At 43.7% G+C, this 17,147-nt stretch overlaps 1 protein-coding gene across 1 annotated transcript in view; it reads right to left on the bottom strand.

Annotated features, from left to right (window-relative positions):
- PM20D1 (peptidase M20 domain containing 1) overlaps nt 1-17,147 on the bottom strand; it is a gene marked incomplete at its 5' end in the record, with an annotated part of 236,916 nt that overhangs the window by 169,220 nt on the left and 50,549 nt on the right. Inside the window, 2 exons of the mRNA XM_018571733.1 lie at nt 4,669-4,747; nt 4,854-4,915. Of these exons, the coding sequence (XP_018427235.1) occupies nt 4,669-4,747; nt 4,854-4,915 (141 nt within the window). The remainder of the gene's footprint in view (nt 1-4,668; nt 4,748-4,853; nt 4,916-17,147) is intronic.

Raw genomic sequence — 17,147 nt, 5'->3', positions numbered from 1 at the left:
GGGTACAAAGTGCTGTACAGTACCAAATTGGTCTTCTATTGAGGTGTATAGTGACGAGACATCAAGAGAGGCCCAAATTGGTCGTCTATTGAGGTGTATAGTGACGAGACATCAAGAGAGGCCCAGATGTAAGTATCCTTCCAATGATGATGTGACACGATCTCTAGCATATGTGTAGAATACCGAACAACGGAGGTTAATTCCCAGACCAGTGGTTTCAGAAAATGATCTATGTACCGTACAATATTTTAGGTCATGCTATTAATCCTTGTTATAATTGGTCTTCCAGGGGGGTTCTTAGTGTCTTTATGCATTTTGAGAATATGATAAAAATGCGGGATTATCGGATGTTTAATGTAATGTGTAAAGTGATAAGCCGAAAACCCCCGTGTTCGGTTCGTATTCGAACGGCCGAAATGTTCAAATACGAACTCGAACTCAATGCAAGTCAATGGGGGTCGAACATTCAGGAAATGAATGTCCCCTTTATATGCAGGTTATTGGCCATAAAAGGTGTATGGGGGTCCGGGTACTGCCCTGGGGGACATGAATCAATGCCAAAAAAAAATACCGTTTTTAAAGGAGCAGTGATTTTAACATCACTTAAAGGGTAAGCAAAAAAATGAAAAATTCCTTCAAATGTCATGCCTGGGGGGTCCCCTTAACCTGCCTGTAAAGTGGCGGATCGGTAGGATGTATAGAAACGGACATTTCTAAAGAAAAAAAAAATTATCTTAAAGTGTGCAGTCCCCCCCGCCCAAACAATACCAGACCCTTTAGGTCTGGTAGAAATGTTAGGAGGGACCAATTTTTTAAGGATTCCTCCTAAAAAAAATCATACCAGGCTCTTAAGATCTGGAGGGACCCCCATGTACAAAAAAAGAAGTGTGTCGGGTTCCCCCTAAAAGTCATACCAGGCCCTTAAGGTCTGGTAGGAATACTTAGGAGGGACCCCATGTAACTCAAGGGCCTCTCCCCAAAACCCTGACCCGGTGGTTGTGGGGGTCTGTGGGCAAGCGGGCTTATTTGCATCGGGGTACCTCTTTAAGGTTCATTCACTCCCTTGTGAATGAGTAAGGGGTACTTGTACCCCTACCCATTCACTAAAGGGTTAAATAAAATAGTTATTAAAAAGTCCAGACTTTTGATAAAATCCTTTATTTGGAAAAAAAAAACAAAAGACATGTTTTTGACAAGTCTTATTTCAAAAATAAAAAAATGGATCCACCGACGTAATTTGCGGTCAATCAGCGTTGTCCACAATGACGACAATATAAAAAATAAAACAATAAAGAGAAATAATAATTTTTTTAAAACGCCGGCTGCCGTCCTGTCCGCTCCCCGCCGCATAATATCATTTTGACAGATGCCGGCAAAACATACACAATTGGGCATACTCAAAACATACACAAATAGCATTGACAGCTAGCTCCGCCCAATTGTGTAGTTTACCGACATCTGATAGGCAGGCCATGATTGAGTCATCGTGACTTTGCCCAATCATGGCTCTAATTCAATACTGAGCCCTGATTGGGCAAAGTCTTGCACCTGACCTCTGGTCAGGTGCAAGACTTTAACAAATCCAAGCTTCAGAGGGCATTTTGCCTTATGGAATGTCCACGGTCGAACAAACCGCGAACAGCCCATGAACTTCTGCGTTCGGTGAACGCTCGAACTGCCGATGTTCGATTCGAACTCATGCTCGAACCAAACACTCGGCTCATCCCTAATCATAATATACTTGAACTCCGCATTGGAGATGATGCCATCAGACTACTTGTCCAGTAACCTATTTAGTACTTTCTGGTACTCGGCCGTAGGGTTACCTGTCAATTTAGTGTATACTACGGCATCTGATAGGAGGCGGTGGGCTTGTATTCAATGCATTAATATTTGGTATGCTGCCATCTTGGGGTTATTTTGTTTATTGCATCTCCTTTTCTGTGTTCTCTCCCTTTTTATGATGTAAATCCTCCTTCCTGTGTGTGTTTCATTCTGTCATTTGTAGCCACATGTTCACATGGGGAGGAAGGCATTACCCTTTTTTGACCTGCAAATACCGTCATTTCAACCATCTGCTGTAGTCTGCTAGTAACCTATTGTCTGCTAGTAACCTATTGTCTGCTAGTAACCTGCATTCAATAAAGATTTCGTGGATGAAAGGTATTTTTGGTGAGTTCAGCTATCTGATGAAGATTGTCTGCGGTGATTGTATCTGGTGTATACAAGCCAGGCATAGAGGTCTCAGAAAGGGATAAATCACTATTTCAATAATTGGAGTCAAAATAGACTGCAACAAAAAATGACAGGTGTTCCAATTGCTCAAAACTCCAAAAAGTTTTGGGTTAATTTGCACTTTAATGTTAACATAATTAATCCTGGCTGTACTGTGCTGGCAGATCACATTAACAGTTGTAAACTAGATTTGAAAAATGTCTGTCTTAATGAAGGGTTCACAATCTATAAGTGTTCTATATAAAAGTGACCCTAAACTCAGGAGCTAAACCTTAAAACTGCATTTTAATACCTTAACTATAAACAAAACTGTATCTTATTTGTGTATCACTGTTGTAGATCCTCAAATCATCTCTGAATTTGTGCTTGCACTATTCTTTCTTCTGGAGGGTAGCTAGTTTTGTTCCCCATGGTCCCTGTGTGTGTTGTAAAGTAGCCACCCCTCCAAGCTCACTCCTGTAATAGACTACAATCTTAATACAAATTAACAAACTAAACATGAATGTGTAGTCCATCATGGGAGTGAGCTTGGAGTGGTGGCTATTTTGCATCACACACAGGGATCATGGGGAACAAAATTAACCACCCTCCAGAAGGAAGAACCGTGTCAGCACCAGTTCAGAGATGACTTGAGGATCTACATCCAAGTAATACACAAATAAGATACATTTTTGTTATTAGGGTACTTAATTGCATTTTTAAGCTTTAACTCCTGAGTTTAGTGTCACTTTATGAGGGGAAGCTCAAACGGTCTCTAGTCTTTCTTTCTATGGGGGCAGAGTTTCCTGCCACTTGAAATTGAGAAAAATTGAGAGTGAAGATTGCAAATGTCTGCTACACAGACACCAAAAGTAAATAGATATTTGTAAAAAATTATATTTAGGTATGGTTGTCTTAAATTTGACTGCAAAAGTGGAAATGCACTTTAAAATTTGATCTTGCCAATTTCAGCATGACAATGTGAATAAGTAAAAATTGATTTTAAAAATACTATAGTGTTCTGGAAATCCATTATCAAGGTTGCACTTTGTAATGTAATAATATATATACACACACATACATATATATATATATACACACACATACACACACACACACAGTCATGGCCAAAAATATTGGCACCCCTGCATTACTGTCAGATGAAGGAACCATTTCACTCAGAAAATTGTTGCAATTACAAATGTTTAGGCATTCCCATGATTATTTATTTTGTTTGTATTGGTATGACACAAAAAAGTTGAGGGAAAAAAAGCCAAACCTGACACATTCCATGCCAAACTCCAAAAATGGACTGGACAAAATGTTTTGCACCATCAATTGATATTTGGTAGCACAGCCCTTGGAAAAAAATAACAGAAATCAATCGCTTCTTGTAACCGTCATTGATTTTCTTACACCTCTCTACAAGAATTTTGGACCACTCTTCTTTTGCCAACTGCTCCAGGTCTCTCAGATTGGAAGGGTTCCTTTTCCCAACTGCTGTTTTGAGATCTCTCCACAGGTGCTCAATGGGATTTAGATCTGGCCAGTCCAGTACTCTCCAGTACTTTGTCTGAAAACCATTTCTGGGTGCTTTTTGACGTGTGCTTTGGGTCATTGCCCTACTTTAAGTCCCATGACCTCTGACCATACCCAACTTTCTGACACTGGGCCCTACATTGCACCCCAGAATTCTTTGGTAGTCTTCAGATTTCATAATGTCATGCACATAGTCACGACATTCAGTGCCTGAACCAGCAAAGCAAACCCAAAACATCAGTGACCCTCCACCATGTTTGACTGTAGGGACTGTATTTTTTTTCTTTAAAGGCTTAATTTCTTTTTTTGAAAACAGCAGAATGATGGGCTTTACCAAAAAGCTGGAATTTTGATTGTCTGTCCTCAGCACATTATCCCAAAAGGATTTTGGCTTCCTCAGGTATGTTTTGGCAAACTCCAATCTGGCTTTTTTATGTTTCTGTGTCAGCAGTGGGCTCCTCCTCGGTCCATAGCATCCCTTTTCATTCAGATGGCCACGTATAGTGCGAGCTGACACAGTTGTACCCTGTGCCTGAAGGCCAGCTTGAATTTGTCTGGAAGTTGATGGAGGGTCTTTATCCATTTGGTGAAGGTGCCAATAATTTTGTCCCGTCCATTTTTGGAGTTTTGTGTGGAATGGGTTTGTTTTTTTGTTTCCGCAATTTTTTTGTGTCATACCAATACAAACAAAAGAAGTAAACATGAGACCGCCTAAACATTTGTAATTTGCAACAATTTTCTGCGTGAAGTGGTCCATTATCTGATAGAATTGCAGGGGTGCCAATATTTTTGGCCATGACTGTGTATATGTATATATATATTTTTTTTTAAAACAGACTTTTGTTGATGCTGTACATATACAGTATTTTACTTTATAATGGCAGTGTTTTTCCAGTAATATATCAACAGTGATACCTTTAGTCCAGAATTAAAGATAGTTAATGCACTTGTGGTCCGCACCAAGGCATTGCTTGAAGGAGTTGTTTCTAATACTCTAAAAATAAAGATAAACATGATTTTTAATGACATTATTAAGCCAGCTGCACATTTACAGTAATTATCTTTCAACAGCATTAGCTTGTGAAATTCAGAATGCTTACCTGCTAATGATTGGAGAGAACAGCCACAAATTTGCCATCATAACATTGAGGGGAAAAGAAAACTGCAAATAGAGAGACTAATTTATTAGATGAAGGCAGACAACATTTCTAAACAAATCTAACAATGCAAATATAACATTTCGGATTCATCTACCCACAGTTTTTATTTTTAAACAGGGGGTCAGAGTCTGAAAGCATACCTACCGTATTTTTCGCTCCATAAGACGCACTTTTTTCCCCCCAAAAGGAGGGGGAAAAAGTGCCTGCGTCTTATGGAGCGAATCCCGACGCCCGAGACATGCAGTTTCGGGCGCCGGGCGAGTAGTAGGAGCCACTGCTCGTTTAATACGAGTGATCTAACGAGATCACTCGTATTAAAGCCGAGCAGCGTCGGCGGCGATCGAGTTCAGCAGCAGGAGCCACTGCTCGTTTAATACGAGTGATCTAATGAGATCACTCGTATTAAAACCGAGCAGCGGCGACGATCGAGATAACCATAGAGCAGACGAAGAATAGACGTTCTTCGCCTGCTCTGTGTCATCACTGAGACCGTGGCGCTGTAATCACAGTGCCACCTGTCTCAGCGGTCACTAACTGCAGCTTCTGTCACAGCTTCTGTCATAGAAGCTGTCACAGAAGCTACAGCCTCGAGTGCTCCATAAGGCGCGCCGGACCTCCCTGCGTCCTATGGTCCGGTGCGTCTTATGGACCGCAAAATACGGTAAATCCAAAACCAAAAATTGTATATATTGCAGCTTACCAGTTTTTACATCTACGGTAGTGATTGCATTAGTGCTCTTCTTTCAGTCTTTTTTTTAAAAACATTTTTATTTATTTTTTATTTTATACAATATAACAAAACAGAAAGAAAGAATGAATAAAGACATTACAAAACAATAGTCAACTGTTTATGCACTATACTAAAATAAAATCGAATAGTCAAAGTTGCTCGATGTAGGTGGAGGGTATGCTAACGCATCAGAGAACAGCATTGAAAACATGTATTACCATTTGTTGGCTATAAAATAGTTGGAAAAAGAATAGCACAGCTGACTAAGTAAGGAAAAAAAAGGAACAATTAAATAGAAGAAGAAAACAGAAAAAGCATGAGCCATGTCCTGACCCTGTCAACACTTAACCGTGGACACACATATCTTACATAGTATTTGAGGTTGAATAAAGACATAAGTCCATCAAGTCCAACCTATTGTGTGCATATATATGATTCTACTGGTGTGTGTTTATGTATAGGTCCTTGTGTGATCCCATTCTTAAAAGAACATGTACCCCTGGAAGTTGTTCAAAAGCTTCTTGAACGATTCCACACTCTTAACTGAAATCACTGCATGTGGCAGCGAGTTCCAGACCTTAACCGCTCTAACTGAGAAGAACCCCTTGTGCTAAAAAAAATTCTCCACCAGTTTTAGGTTGTGGCCTCTAGTACCTATGGAAGTTGTTCAAAAGCTTCTTGAACGATTCCACACTCTTAACTGAAATCACTGCATGTGGCAGCGAGTTCCAGACCTTAACCGCTCTAACTGAGAAGAACCCCTTGTGCTAAAAAAAATTCTCCACCAGTTTTAGGTTGTGGCCTCTAGTCTTCGTTATGGAGTTAACTGTAAAGAGTTTGTTGCTAATGTTGCTATCACCATTGAACATTTTGTACATGAAAATCATGTCCCCCCTGAGAACATATTTAAATTCAGTAGCCTTGTCTCATAGCTCTGGTCCTCCATCCCCTTAATGAGCTTAGTTGCCCTCCTCTGGACTCTTTCCAGTTCGAGGACATCCTTACTGTGGACTGGTGCCCAAAACTGGACCGCATACTCCAGATGAGGCTGAACCAGTGATCTGTAGAGTGGCTGTCAGGGATACCGGCACAGGTGACCCCACACCTGCGCTGGTACCCACACAGGCAGACCAAACACGTGTGACCACACAGGACAAGGCAGAATGTATGTTATACCATTTATTATAAGGAGCAAAACATAACACAAACCAAGAACATACAAATGGATAACATAAAGTAACCAAAACTATGAGCAAACCACAGAATACCCACACAGGGTATAACAGGGCAGGAAAACCTGGGGATCAGGGCAACAAGACTCAGGAACAGAAGCAGGTTACAGGACTCGGGGACAGAAGCAGGTTACAGGACTCGGGGACAGAAGCAGGTTACAGGACTCGGGGACAGAAGCAGGTTACAGGACTCGGGGACAGAAGCAGGTTACAGGACTCGGGGACAGAAGCAGGTTACAGGACTCGGGGACAGAAGCAGGTTACAGGACTCGGGGACAGAAGCAGGTTACAGGACTCGGGAACAGAAGCAGGTTACAGGACTCGGGGACAGAAGCAGGTTACAGGACTCGGGAACAGAAGCAGATTACAGGACTCGGGAACAGAAGCAGGCTACAGTACTCGGGAACAGAAGCAGGTTACAGGACTCGGGAACAGAAGCAGGTTACAGGACTGGCGACTCAAGCTAAACAGGAAACAATACTGAGCCACAGACCTGACTGCAGGGAGGGCTTAAGTACCCTCCCAGGGAGCACCAGGTGGTGGATGATTGGCGGCGGATGATTGGCGGCAGCTGGGAAACACCCACAGGTGAGCACTGGAGTTGCAGCAGAAGGTCTGGTACCCAGCAGTTCCTGGCTGCCTGGAGACCCCTGTAGGTGAGTACGGAAACTGCAGTGCAGGGCTCAGCTCCAGTCCTGGATCCGGCAGGAATCTCCATAGGCCAGCGGAAGTCCCAACAGGAAGGCCATGGATACCAGGACCCAAGCAGGCAGTGGGCGACAGTCCCACAAAGTTCAGTTGGACACGCCCCCAGGGCACCGGATCAGCAGAGGCAAGGAGACGGAAAACAGGCACAGGATCAAAAACAAAGAGCTGGGCAGCAGGTGCCCTGTTGATACGTGGTTTCAGGACTTGTGGTATACTCCAAAACTATAGCGGAGGCCAGAAGGCAAGGAGTCTTAAGAAATGGGCAGAGGACCCCACTTGCTTGAATGGGCAAGTCTGTCCAAAAGGTGAAGGGAGCCCCTTGGGATAGCATGGAGGGCCGTGGATAAAGGAAGCCGCAGGGACGAAGCATCTTGCACCAGGGCAGGTTGGCCGGGAACTGGCAGCGAAGCAGGTAGGGCTGGCTCAGAAGCAGGTCGGACTGAAACTGGCATCGGCTGGACTGGAACGGGATCGGCTGGAACATGAACTGGATCAGCTGGAATATGAATAGGATCATCTCGAACTGGAACAGGATCGTCTCGAACAGGAACAGGTAGGACTGGATCCAGAGCAGGCTGAGCTGGAATTAACCCTGAGTATGCCAGAGGATCATCCACAGCCTCAGAGCAGTCACTGCAATCCTCCTCCTCTGAACAAGCAGTCCATTCCTCAAGATCCTCCACGTCCAGCTGAGATGTAGCCAGGAAACGTGAAGGTTCTTGCTGGGTGGTCTTGGGAACAGGCGTTTTCTTAATACAGGATAGGACTCTACTTGCTTTGTTTACAGCAGCCTGGCACTGCAAGCTATTACTCAGTCTGTGGTCTACAATGACCCCCAGAGCTAAATATCAAGAAAAAAGTATGGCAATCATACCACAACAGGTAACACAAGGGGGATCCAGGGAAAGTGGCTAGCTTTGTGGTGTTATGAAGAGGAATGCCTTACAGTCAAATGTGACTCAGTAGTTTTATAACCAAGCCAACAAGACCAGATCTTATTAAAGTAAAAGTAAAGTGTTTTTACCACTATGGGTTCATTCTTACAAGACACAAATTTGATCCATTTTATGAAACCATGTTCTCATTGAGGGTGCTTCACTAATATAGCAGAATAAGTGATTTAGTGGAGTTCAACAGATGTGGAGTAATAGACCTTTTATAACAGCCTACCGCCTCTCCTGTACCATGAAACAACAAAGTCCATGGGTAAAAGCAAATGGGAGCACCCTGTATGGAACAAATAATCTCAAAAATTGTCGACCAATATTTACTAATTACAGGGCAGTGACACCATATGGCACAAGTTGCCACAGCGCCACACCCTCTCCAGCAAAGTGAGGAGTACTCTGAGGATATTGCATGCAGCCTAGCCAGAGTATAATACTATCTGGAGAGGAGTTTCAAGTTCATCTCAGCAATGTGAGAGAACATGGAGGAAACGTGAGCTAGCTCTAAAACCTTTGTTTTTTGGGAATACAATAAAGGCACCCCAAGATCTTGCTCCCATTGCAACAAATATGCAGGTCACTGAGAAATGCTGAGTCAGAAAAAAAATTTGTACAATAAAGAGAGACTTCCCAATCGTGCAGTCCTGCAAAAGTAATTCTTCCAGGGGGTGAAGTTCCTGTGTGGATCTAATGGGCTTTGGTACAGTCTGGAAAAAATTAAACAATTTGTGGTGTCTCCATGTATCCATAGTGAAGGGTCAGATGACTCACACATAGAGTTTAGAGATTTTAAGGAACATTTTTCCATTACATGGTGTAGAAGTAGCCCCTCTTCCCCAGCCCACATAAGAAAATGGGTATCTAGAAAACCGAGGGGGAAATAATGATGGCATCATGTGGGAGTTATATAACCAACCGAATTTCGTATGCGGAGAATGCCAGGTTGCAAAGGTCTTCAATATCAATGGGTGAGTATTGTTAGGTAAGGACCGTTTGGTATCCAACAAATCACGCTCAAATCAGCTTTACATGTATCAAACTCTAAGGATACCCAGAGTTTAGTGGATTGATCATATTTACAATTCATCAATCTGACCAAAACAGCAGCTTGATAATAATGCTTGAAATCTGGTAGAGGTAAGCCTCCAGATGATTTAGCGGTGATCAAGATAGCATAGGCAATTCTTGCCTTCTTCCAGCACCAAATGTATTAGGAGGTAGTGGAACGTATCAATCTTAAGAAAGTAGGAGGGAGTGCTATAAGCTGCATTTGAAATAGAAATAGGAACCTTGGAAGGAATGTTCATTTTTATGGCATTAATTCTCCCTATCCAGGAATGAAAAAGTTATGACCAGTGACGAAGGGGCCCACAGACCTCATTTAATTAAGGCATATTGTCAGGATACCGTGCACCGCATGCAGGTATCTATATGGGAGGACCAATTACGTGACCACACCAGACAATGCTTATGAACTTATAGTTTAATAGACATACTAAAATCATATAAACACAAGCAACCCCACCAACACCCACAAGTAACATAAAATAGCCAAACTAAATACAAACAGCAAAATCACACACAGACGATAAGGGGCTAGTGGACCTGGGTAGCCACAGATCAGGAGACCTCAGGGGAAGGGGTCAGGAGTCAGGGTCCAAGGAGGCAACAGGGTACAGGCAACAGGCAAAAGGATACAGGCTACAGGTAATGGTGACAATACTGAGGCACCAGCCTCACTGTGAGAAGGGGCAAAATACCCTCCCAGGCCAGCACCAGGTGGAGACCAATTGCCAACAGCTGGGAGACACCAATGGCAACCCCTTTGGCTTTATGTGTATCAGACAGGTTATAAAACCATTGGGAATAGATGCCCTGTATGTAACCTAGTTGCGGTAGTGTGAGTCAGATGAGCTTCTTATAGAAAAGCAAGATGACACAAATGGTGTTTTCTAGTACCATGTCCAGATTGCCAGGTGCACCAGTACCAATGCCATTAGGTACCAGTGACCGATACATCCAGTGTCCTGATCGCCAGCCAGCATATGTTTTCTAATACCAGTGTCCTGCTCGCCAGCCAGCACCAGTGTTCTAGTATCAGTGTCAGCCAGTACAAGTGTCCTAATCGCCAGTCAGCACCAGTACCCATGTTCTAATGCCAGTGACAGCCAGTACCAGTGTTCTAGCACCAGTGTCAGATACATCCAGTGTCCTGATCGCCAGCCAGCACCAGTATCGGATACATCCATTGTCCTGATCACCAGCCAGCACCAGTGTTCTAGTATCTGGCTGGGGTTCAGAATTTCTTGGCATTTAGATACCCAAATAGGCCATCATTATTTGCAGCACATCCCGTCAGAGCAATTCTCAAAGGCATTTAGAAGTCCCGGAGTGTCTCGTGTCATACCAAATTACAAACTCTAAGGATACCCAGTGCCGGGCCATGTCCGACATATTGTATCGGGCTCCGTTTGGTGTCTTGCAAAGTCTAGTACTGAAAACATCCATCTATCTGGCTTTTTATGGGTTCCTCAGACCGGGAGAGTTTACGCACACCAGTGTCAGATCTATTTTGCTGCGCAAACAGCATCTAGTTCGATAGCCTGATTGCTATGTCCTGGTACTTGAGCATTGCAAAACTAACCAGGTAGGAAGCCCTACGGAGATAGATATTCCCATCCAGGAATTCAGGTGTTAGATAATCCCATGTCCATGTTGTCACAATCACCGATGGGCAGTCCGCTACTACCTTTCCCCTGCGCTCCGCTAGCGTCAGGTCAGTTTATTGGACACGTGCGGATACTTATCAAGCAGTTGGGTTTAGATCCGCAGAATTTCCCAGGCCTTTCTTTCCGGATAGAAGCAGCATCAGCAGCTTCACGTCATGGGGTACCAGGACATGTGATCAGATGTTTAGGTAGGTGGTAGGTCATGTTACGACAGGTACATTGCGAGACCACATACAGAAATGTCATTAGCTTTCTCCAAATTAGCTCAATGAAGTATGATGGATGATAGTGTAATAATATATGGCGTGAAGTATAAATATATATCTGCCCAAATATATATATTTATATTTATGTGCGTTGTGAAAATCCAGGCAACCTCAATTCTTTTCCAGAGAGTAGCGTTTAATTGGTTTGAAGAAACAGATGAACAGGAACAGTCCAACAGAGTAATACAGAGTAAAATATCTAGACCTCAGATGACTAAGGGTTCCATGATGACCCACTCTATCTACCCAGCATATATCTCCAATCTATATATGCACCTCTGTGCCTCTCTTCATGACTCTGAACTTTTCCAGCCACCTTGGGCTCTCTAGTCATATACAGTTTAGTGCCATTCACTAACACTGAAAATATTCTGATTGGCTGGTCTAATTACCCCTTTGATGTTTGTTAACTAAACAGGTTTTGACAAAATTCCCTACAGCTGTTCCATTGTGTACAATCAACAAAACAGGATGGTCAACTGGCCAATAAACTTACGCAATAATAACCTAGTTAGCATAGGTATGTTAAATAACATTAGCCAAAAGAATGTCCTGCAATACACGCTGCATACACGCTGAAGATACCCCTACCTAATCTATTTCAATCATAATTTACAACAATAGGTACTAAAGATATTTTCCTACATGTTTGTTTTTGCCCCCTTATTTGGCATTGCTGTCCATCGGATTATGGCACACCACAAGTCAGTATCAGATTCTTGTCATTCGATTATCAGGGGTAAGGTAGACTCTGAACACAAATGTAAAGTTATGCACTTGGGGGCTAAAAACATGTATGCATCATACACTCTAGGGGGAGTATGTTTGGGGGAGTCAATGATGGAGAAAGATCTGGGTGTTCTGGTAGATCATAGACTGAATAATAGCATGCAATGTCAAGCTGCAGTTTCTAAAGCAAGCAAAATACTTTCTTGTATTAAAAGACTCCAGAGATAGAGACATCATCCTGCCCCTGTACAAAGCGTTAGTAAGACATCATCTGCAATATGCAGTTCAGTTTTGGGCACCAGTTCACAAAACTGTGGAACTGGAGAAAGTGCAGCGAAGGGCGAGTAAATTCATAAGAGGCATGGAGGAGCTCAGCTATGAGGAAAGATTAGCTGACCTGAATTTGTTCTCTCTGGAGAAGAGGCGATTAAGGGGGGGACATGATCACCATGTATAAATACATAAATGGTCCATATAGTGAGCTTGGTGCCAAATTATTCACTTTCAGGTCAGTGCAAAAGACAAGGGGGCACTCTGTGCGTCTGGAGGAAAAGAGGTTTAACCTTTGCATACAGAAAGGATTCTTCACAGTTGGAGCTCTGAAAATGTGGAATAGACTCCCCTAGGAGCTATTTCTAGCTAGCTCAGTTAATTGTTTTTGTTTTTTTGTTTTAATCTGGATGTATTTCTAAATGCACAGAATATTACTGCATATGGAGCTCTTATATGTCTATTAAGCATCAGAGATTGTTGATCAAGGGAATATCTGATTGCCTTATGGGATCAGGAAGGAATTGTTTTCCCCTGTTGGAGCAAATTGAACCATGCTTTTTGACTTCCTCTGGATCAACAGTGGGTAATTGTGGGCATGGCGTTCTGTTTAGGCTTTTTTCTTTTTTCATATCTCTATAGGTTGAACTGGATGGACATGTCTTTTTTCAACCTGACTAACTATGTAACATAAATATACATTATTAACATATTAGATAAATACATATATATATAATGCATATTTATGTTGTTGCTTTAGACATTGTGCATACTATGTATCAAACAATGTATATGCATTGTCTGTGTAAGTTAACCTGGCTATTGAGGGTTAAAACCTCCCCCTCCTTCCTTACTCTGCATCTGTTAGTGTTTTCACCTGTCACACATGCCCTGTAGCTTGAACTTCTTTCTCAGCACTCGCACCGATTTTATCCCGGTACGGACACTGTCAAGACACACAGAGCCCATGCGTGTCATTACTCTGTTCCTTTGATTGGGCAGAGGGCTCTGTGACTAGGGCGGTAGGGCGATCAGAGGAACGTTCAGTCCTATGTTGATTGAGGGATTTGACACGCCCCGAATGAGTGGGGGCTTATGACAAAGACATGTTCTGTCAGCCAGAGGCTCCACTGATTGGCTGTTAGCCTCTACTTAATTCAATGGGAAGGAGGAAGAGTTTAGGTTCTGAGGAAGGGGGCGTGGCCCCAGAAATTAGTCAACCCAGACATACGCTGCTGTTACACAGGAACCATCATCTGTGTTGCTCTCACATGCTGTATTTTGCTTTTTGTTAATACTGAGGATCAACTTCTGACTTTGAAGGCTTATTGTTATCTACTCTTTTGTGAGTATCATTCTATTTTTGCTATTTGCTTAATAAAAATGTATCTACACTAGGGAAGGCGCCCCGTTTTTGCTTTTGTTTTTGTTTCATGTTGTAATGTTAGGGGAATCCAGCAGGATCGCAGGACACAGGCTTTGCAAATAAAGTAATGTTTATTAACTCAAACAGCTTCAGAGGAGCAAAATAACAAAACAGTTCTTCAGTGACAGCTGGAAAACTTAAACAGCAATTCTTCATTATAGCAGAAAATAACAGTCTCACCGACTTGAAGATTTCAGAGCTGCAATCGCAGTTACACAGTCCCAGACTTTAGGGGTAACTTTCCCAGTCTTTCCAGCAAGGATAATGACATGTAGGCTCACAGCAATACATAAATCCACACTCTCCAGCCTCCTCCACACTACTGCGAGTAACTACTCCTCACACTTCCTGTCTTTTAAACAAACATCCTACAGCATGTGAGTTAACCCTGCTTTGTCCCTTAAAGGGACCACAGCCCAAACAGAGGAGAAATATAGCATCCTTCCAGGACCTAGCCCCGGTGTCCTGTACATATCCCCCCCCTCTGCCCCAACGCCGAGGTGGTGTAGGCAACAGTGGAGCTAAGACATTGGGCTCGGGAGAGAGAACCTGCATTTTGATGAAGCCTCCCGGGCCTGTGCTTCACTATAAATCTAAACTCTTGGAGTGCCAGGAACCAGCGGGTAACCCTGGCATTCGTCCCCCTTACTTTTCCGCATCCACGTTAAAGGAGCATGGTCAGAAATAAGCCTGAATTTCCTCCCCAACAGATATTTGAGCGATTCTAAGGCCCACTTAATGGCCAAACACTCTTGCTCAACTATGGCATAATTTTTCCCAGCTGTGGTCAACTTTCGACTGAGGAAGACTACCGGATGCTCCTCTCCATGGATAACTTGGGACAGAACAGCTCCCAACCCCACATCGGAAGCGTCTGTCTGAACAACAAACTCTTGAAAAATCCGGGGCTACCGGGATTGGGTGTTAGCACAGTGCTGACTTGAGCTCCAGAAAAGCCCTTTCAGCGTCTGCATTCCACTTAATCATGACCGATTTCCGACCCTTAGTCAAATCGGTCAATGGAGCCGCCAAGGTGGCAAAGTTGGGTACCCCACTATACCCAGGAATGCACGTGCCTGCTTCTTTGTGAGGGGGCGGGGCCAGTTATGTATAGCCTCTACCTTGCTGACTTGAGGACCTCTACCCACGATATATCCCAGTTACTTCACTTCCTCCATTCCCAAAGCACACTTTTCAGGGTTTACTGTAAATCCTGCTTTCCAAAGGGAGTCCAGCACTGACTGGACTTTGGGCAAGTGTGATTCCCAGTCTCTACTAAAAATGACTGTCATTCAAATATACTGAGGCATACTCATAGGGCCTTAAAACCCTATCCATTGATCGCTGGAATGTGGCTGAAGCAGTTTGCAGTCCAAAAGGCATTCTTTTATACTGAAAACTCCCCTCTGAAGTACAGAAAGCGGTTTTCTCTTTGGCAGCCTTAGTCAAGGGGATTTGCCAATACCCCTTGGTAAGGTCTAATGTAGTAATATACCTGGAGGGACCTAGTCTCTCAATAAGCTCATCTACCCGGGGCATAGGGTAGGCATCAAATCTGGAAACTTCATTAAGTTTCCGGAAGCCATTGCAAAATCGCCTGTTGGGCTTCGGTACCAACACAATCGGGCTCGACCACTCACTCTGCGATTCTTTAATTATTCCCAGGTCTAACATTTTCTTCACTGCATCAGAGACAGCCTTTCTCTGAGCCTCTGGTATCCGGTAAGGTCGGACAAAAACTTTGACCCCCTGATTCAGTGATAATATCGTGCTCTATGACATTAGTTAGACCTGGCAAGTCTGAACATTTTTATTTCTCTGCAAGAACTCCTTTACTTGCTGAGATTGTGCTTTATACAGGGTATTTGCTACTTGGATGCTGTCCACACCAACCTGAGGCTCAAGTTTTGCACCAGCCAGGGATGTTACCGGTTCCCTGTCCGTCCAGGGCTTTAGCAAGTTGATATCTGGTACAGCTTCCTCTTGCCCGGCTGGTGGACTTTATAATTTTACCTCTCCCATTTTTTACACAATTTCAAAGGGACCCTGCCATCTGGCCAAGAATTTACTTTCCACAGTGGGAATCAGCACAGCCACCCGATCCCCCACCTGGAAGAGCCTTACATTACCGGACCATTTATAGACGCGCCGTTGAGCCTCCTGGGCGTTTTGGAAGTGATCACACTGGAAAACTTAAACAGCAATTCCTGCATCTGGGAGACATATTCAAGAACACTCTTATGTTGAATCGGTTTACCTTCCCATTCCTCCCTAACAAGATCAAGCAACCCACGGGGTTTCCGCCCATACACTAACTCAAAGGGTGAGAATCGAGTGCACTTCTCGAATAGCAAACAGGAGTGCCGGTAACAGGCGGTCCCTGTCTTTCCAATCCTTTTGTACGACTCTCTTAAGCATGGACTTAAGGGTTATGTTAAAGCGTTCTACCAAGCCGTCTGTCTGTGGATGGTATACCGATGTGCGCATATGTTTAATCCGGAACAACTTGCACACATCTGCCATAACCTTCGACATGAACGGAGTGCCCTGGTCTGTCAGTAGCTCCTTAGGGACTGGTCCTTGTAAACATCTGGGATAACACCTGGGCGATAGTCTTAGAGGAAGTATTCCACAGGGGCAGTGCTTCAGGATATCGGGTGGCATAGCCGAGGATTACCAGTATGTAGGCATGACCTCGAGCAGACTTTACCAGGGGACCCACTATATCCATGACTATCCATTTAAACAGAACCTCAAGGGGGACCAAAGGACTACGGAAGTGAGTCACCGGAGAGGTTATCACAGGTGGGACAAGAGGTACAGTATTTCTTTACCTTAGCTTTTAAGCCTGGCCAATAAAACCGGTCGGTGATCCGTGCCTCTGTCTGTCAAAAATTGTCTTTGTTTTTTTTTCAATTAAAGGATTTTATCAAAAGTCTGGTCTTTTTACTAACAATTTTATTTAACCCTTTAGTGAATGGGTAGGGGTACAAGTACCCCTTACTCATTCACCAGGGGGGGCGGCATCTGGGTGCCCCTTAATTAAAGGGGTACCCTGATGCAAATAAGCCCCCTTGCCCACAGACCCCCACAACCACCGGGTCAGTGTTGTGGGGAAGAGGCCCTTGTTCCCATCGGCATGGGGACACCCTCCCAATGCCGAGGGCATGTGGCCTGGTAAGGCGCAGGGGGGGGGG

Source organism: Nanorana parkeri, unplaced genomic scaffold (assembly GCF_000935625.1).
Source record: "Nanorana parkeri isolate BGI_ZX_2015 unplaced genomic scaffold, ASM93562v1 scaffold1823, whole genome shotgun sequence".
NCBI lineage: Eukaryota > Metazoa > Chordata > Amphibia > Anura > Dicroglossidae > Nanorana > Nanorana parkeri.
The sequence above is the reverse complement of the archived record's forward strand: the minus strand, read 5'-3'. Positions and strand labels throughout refer to the sequence as shown.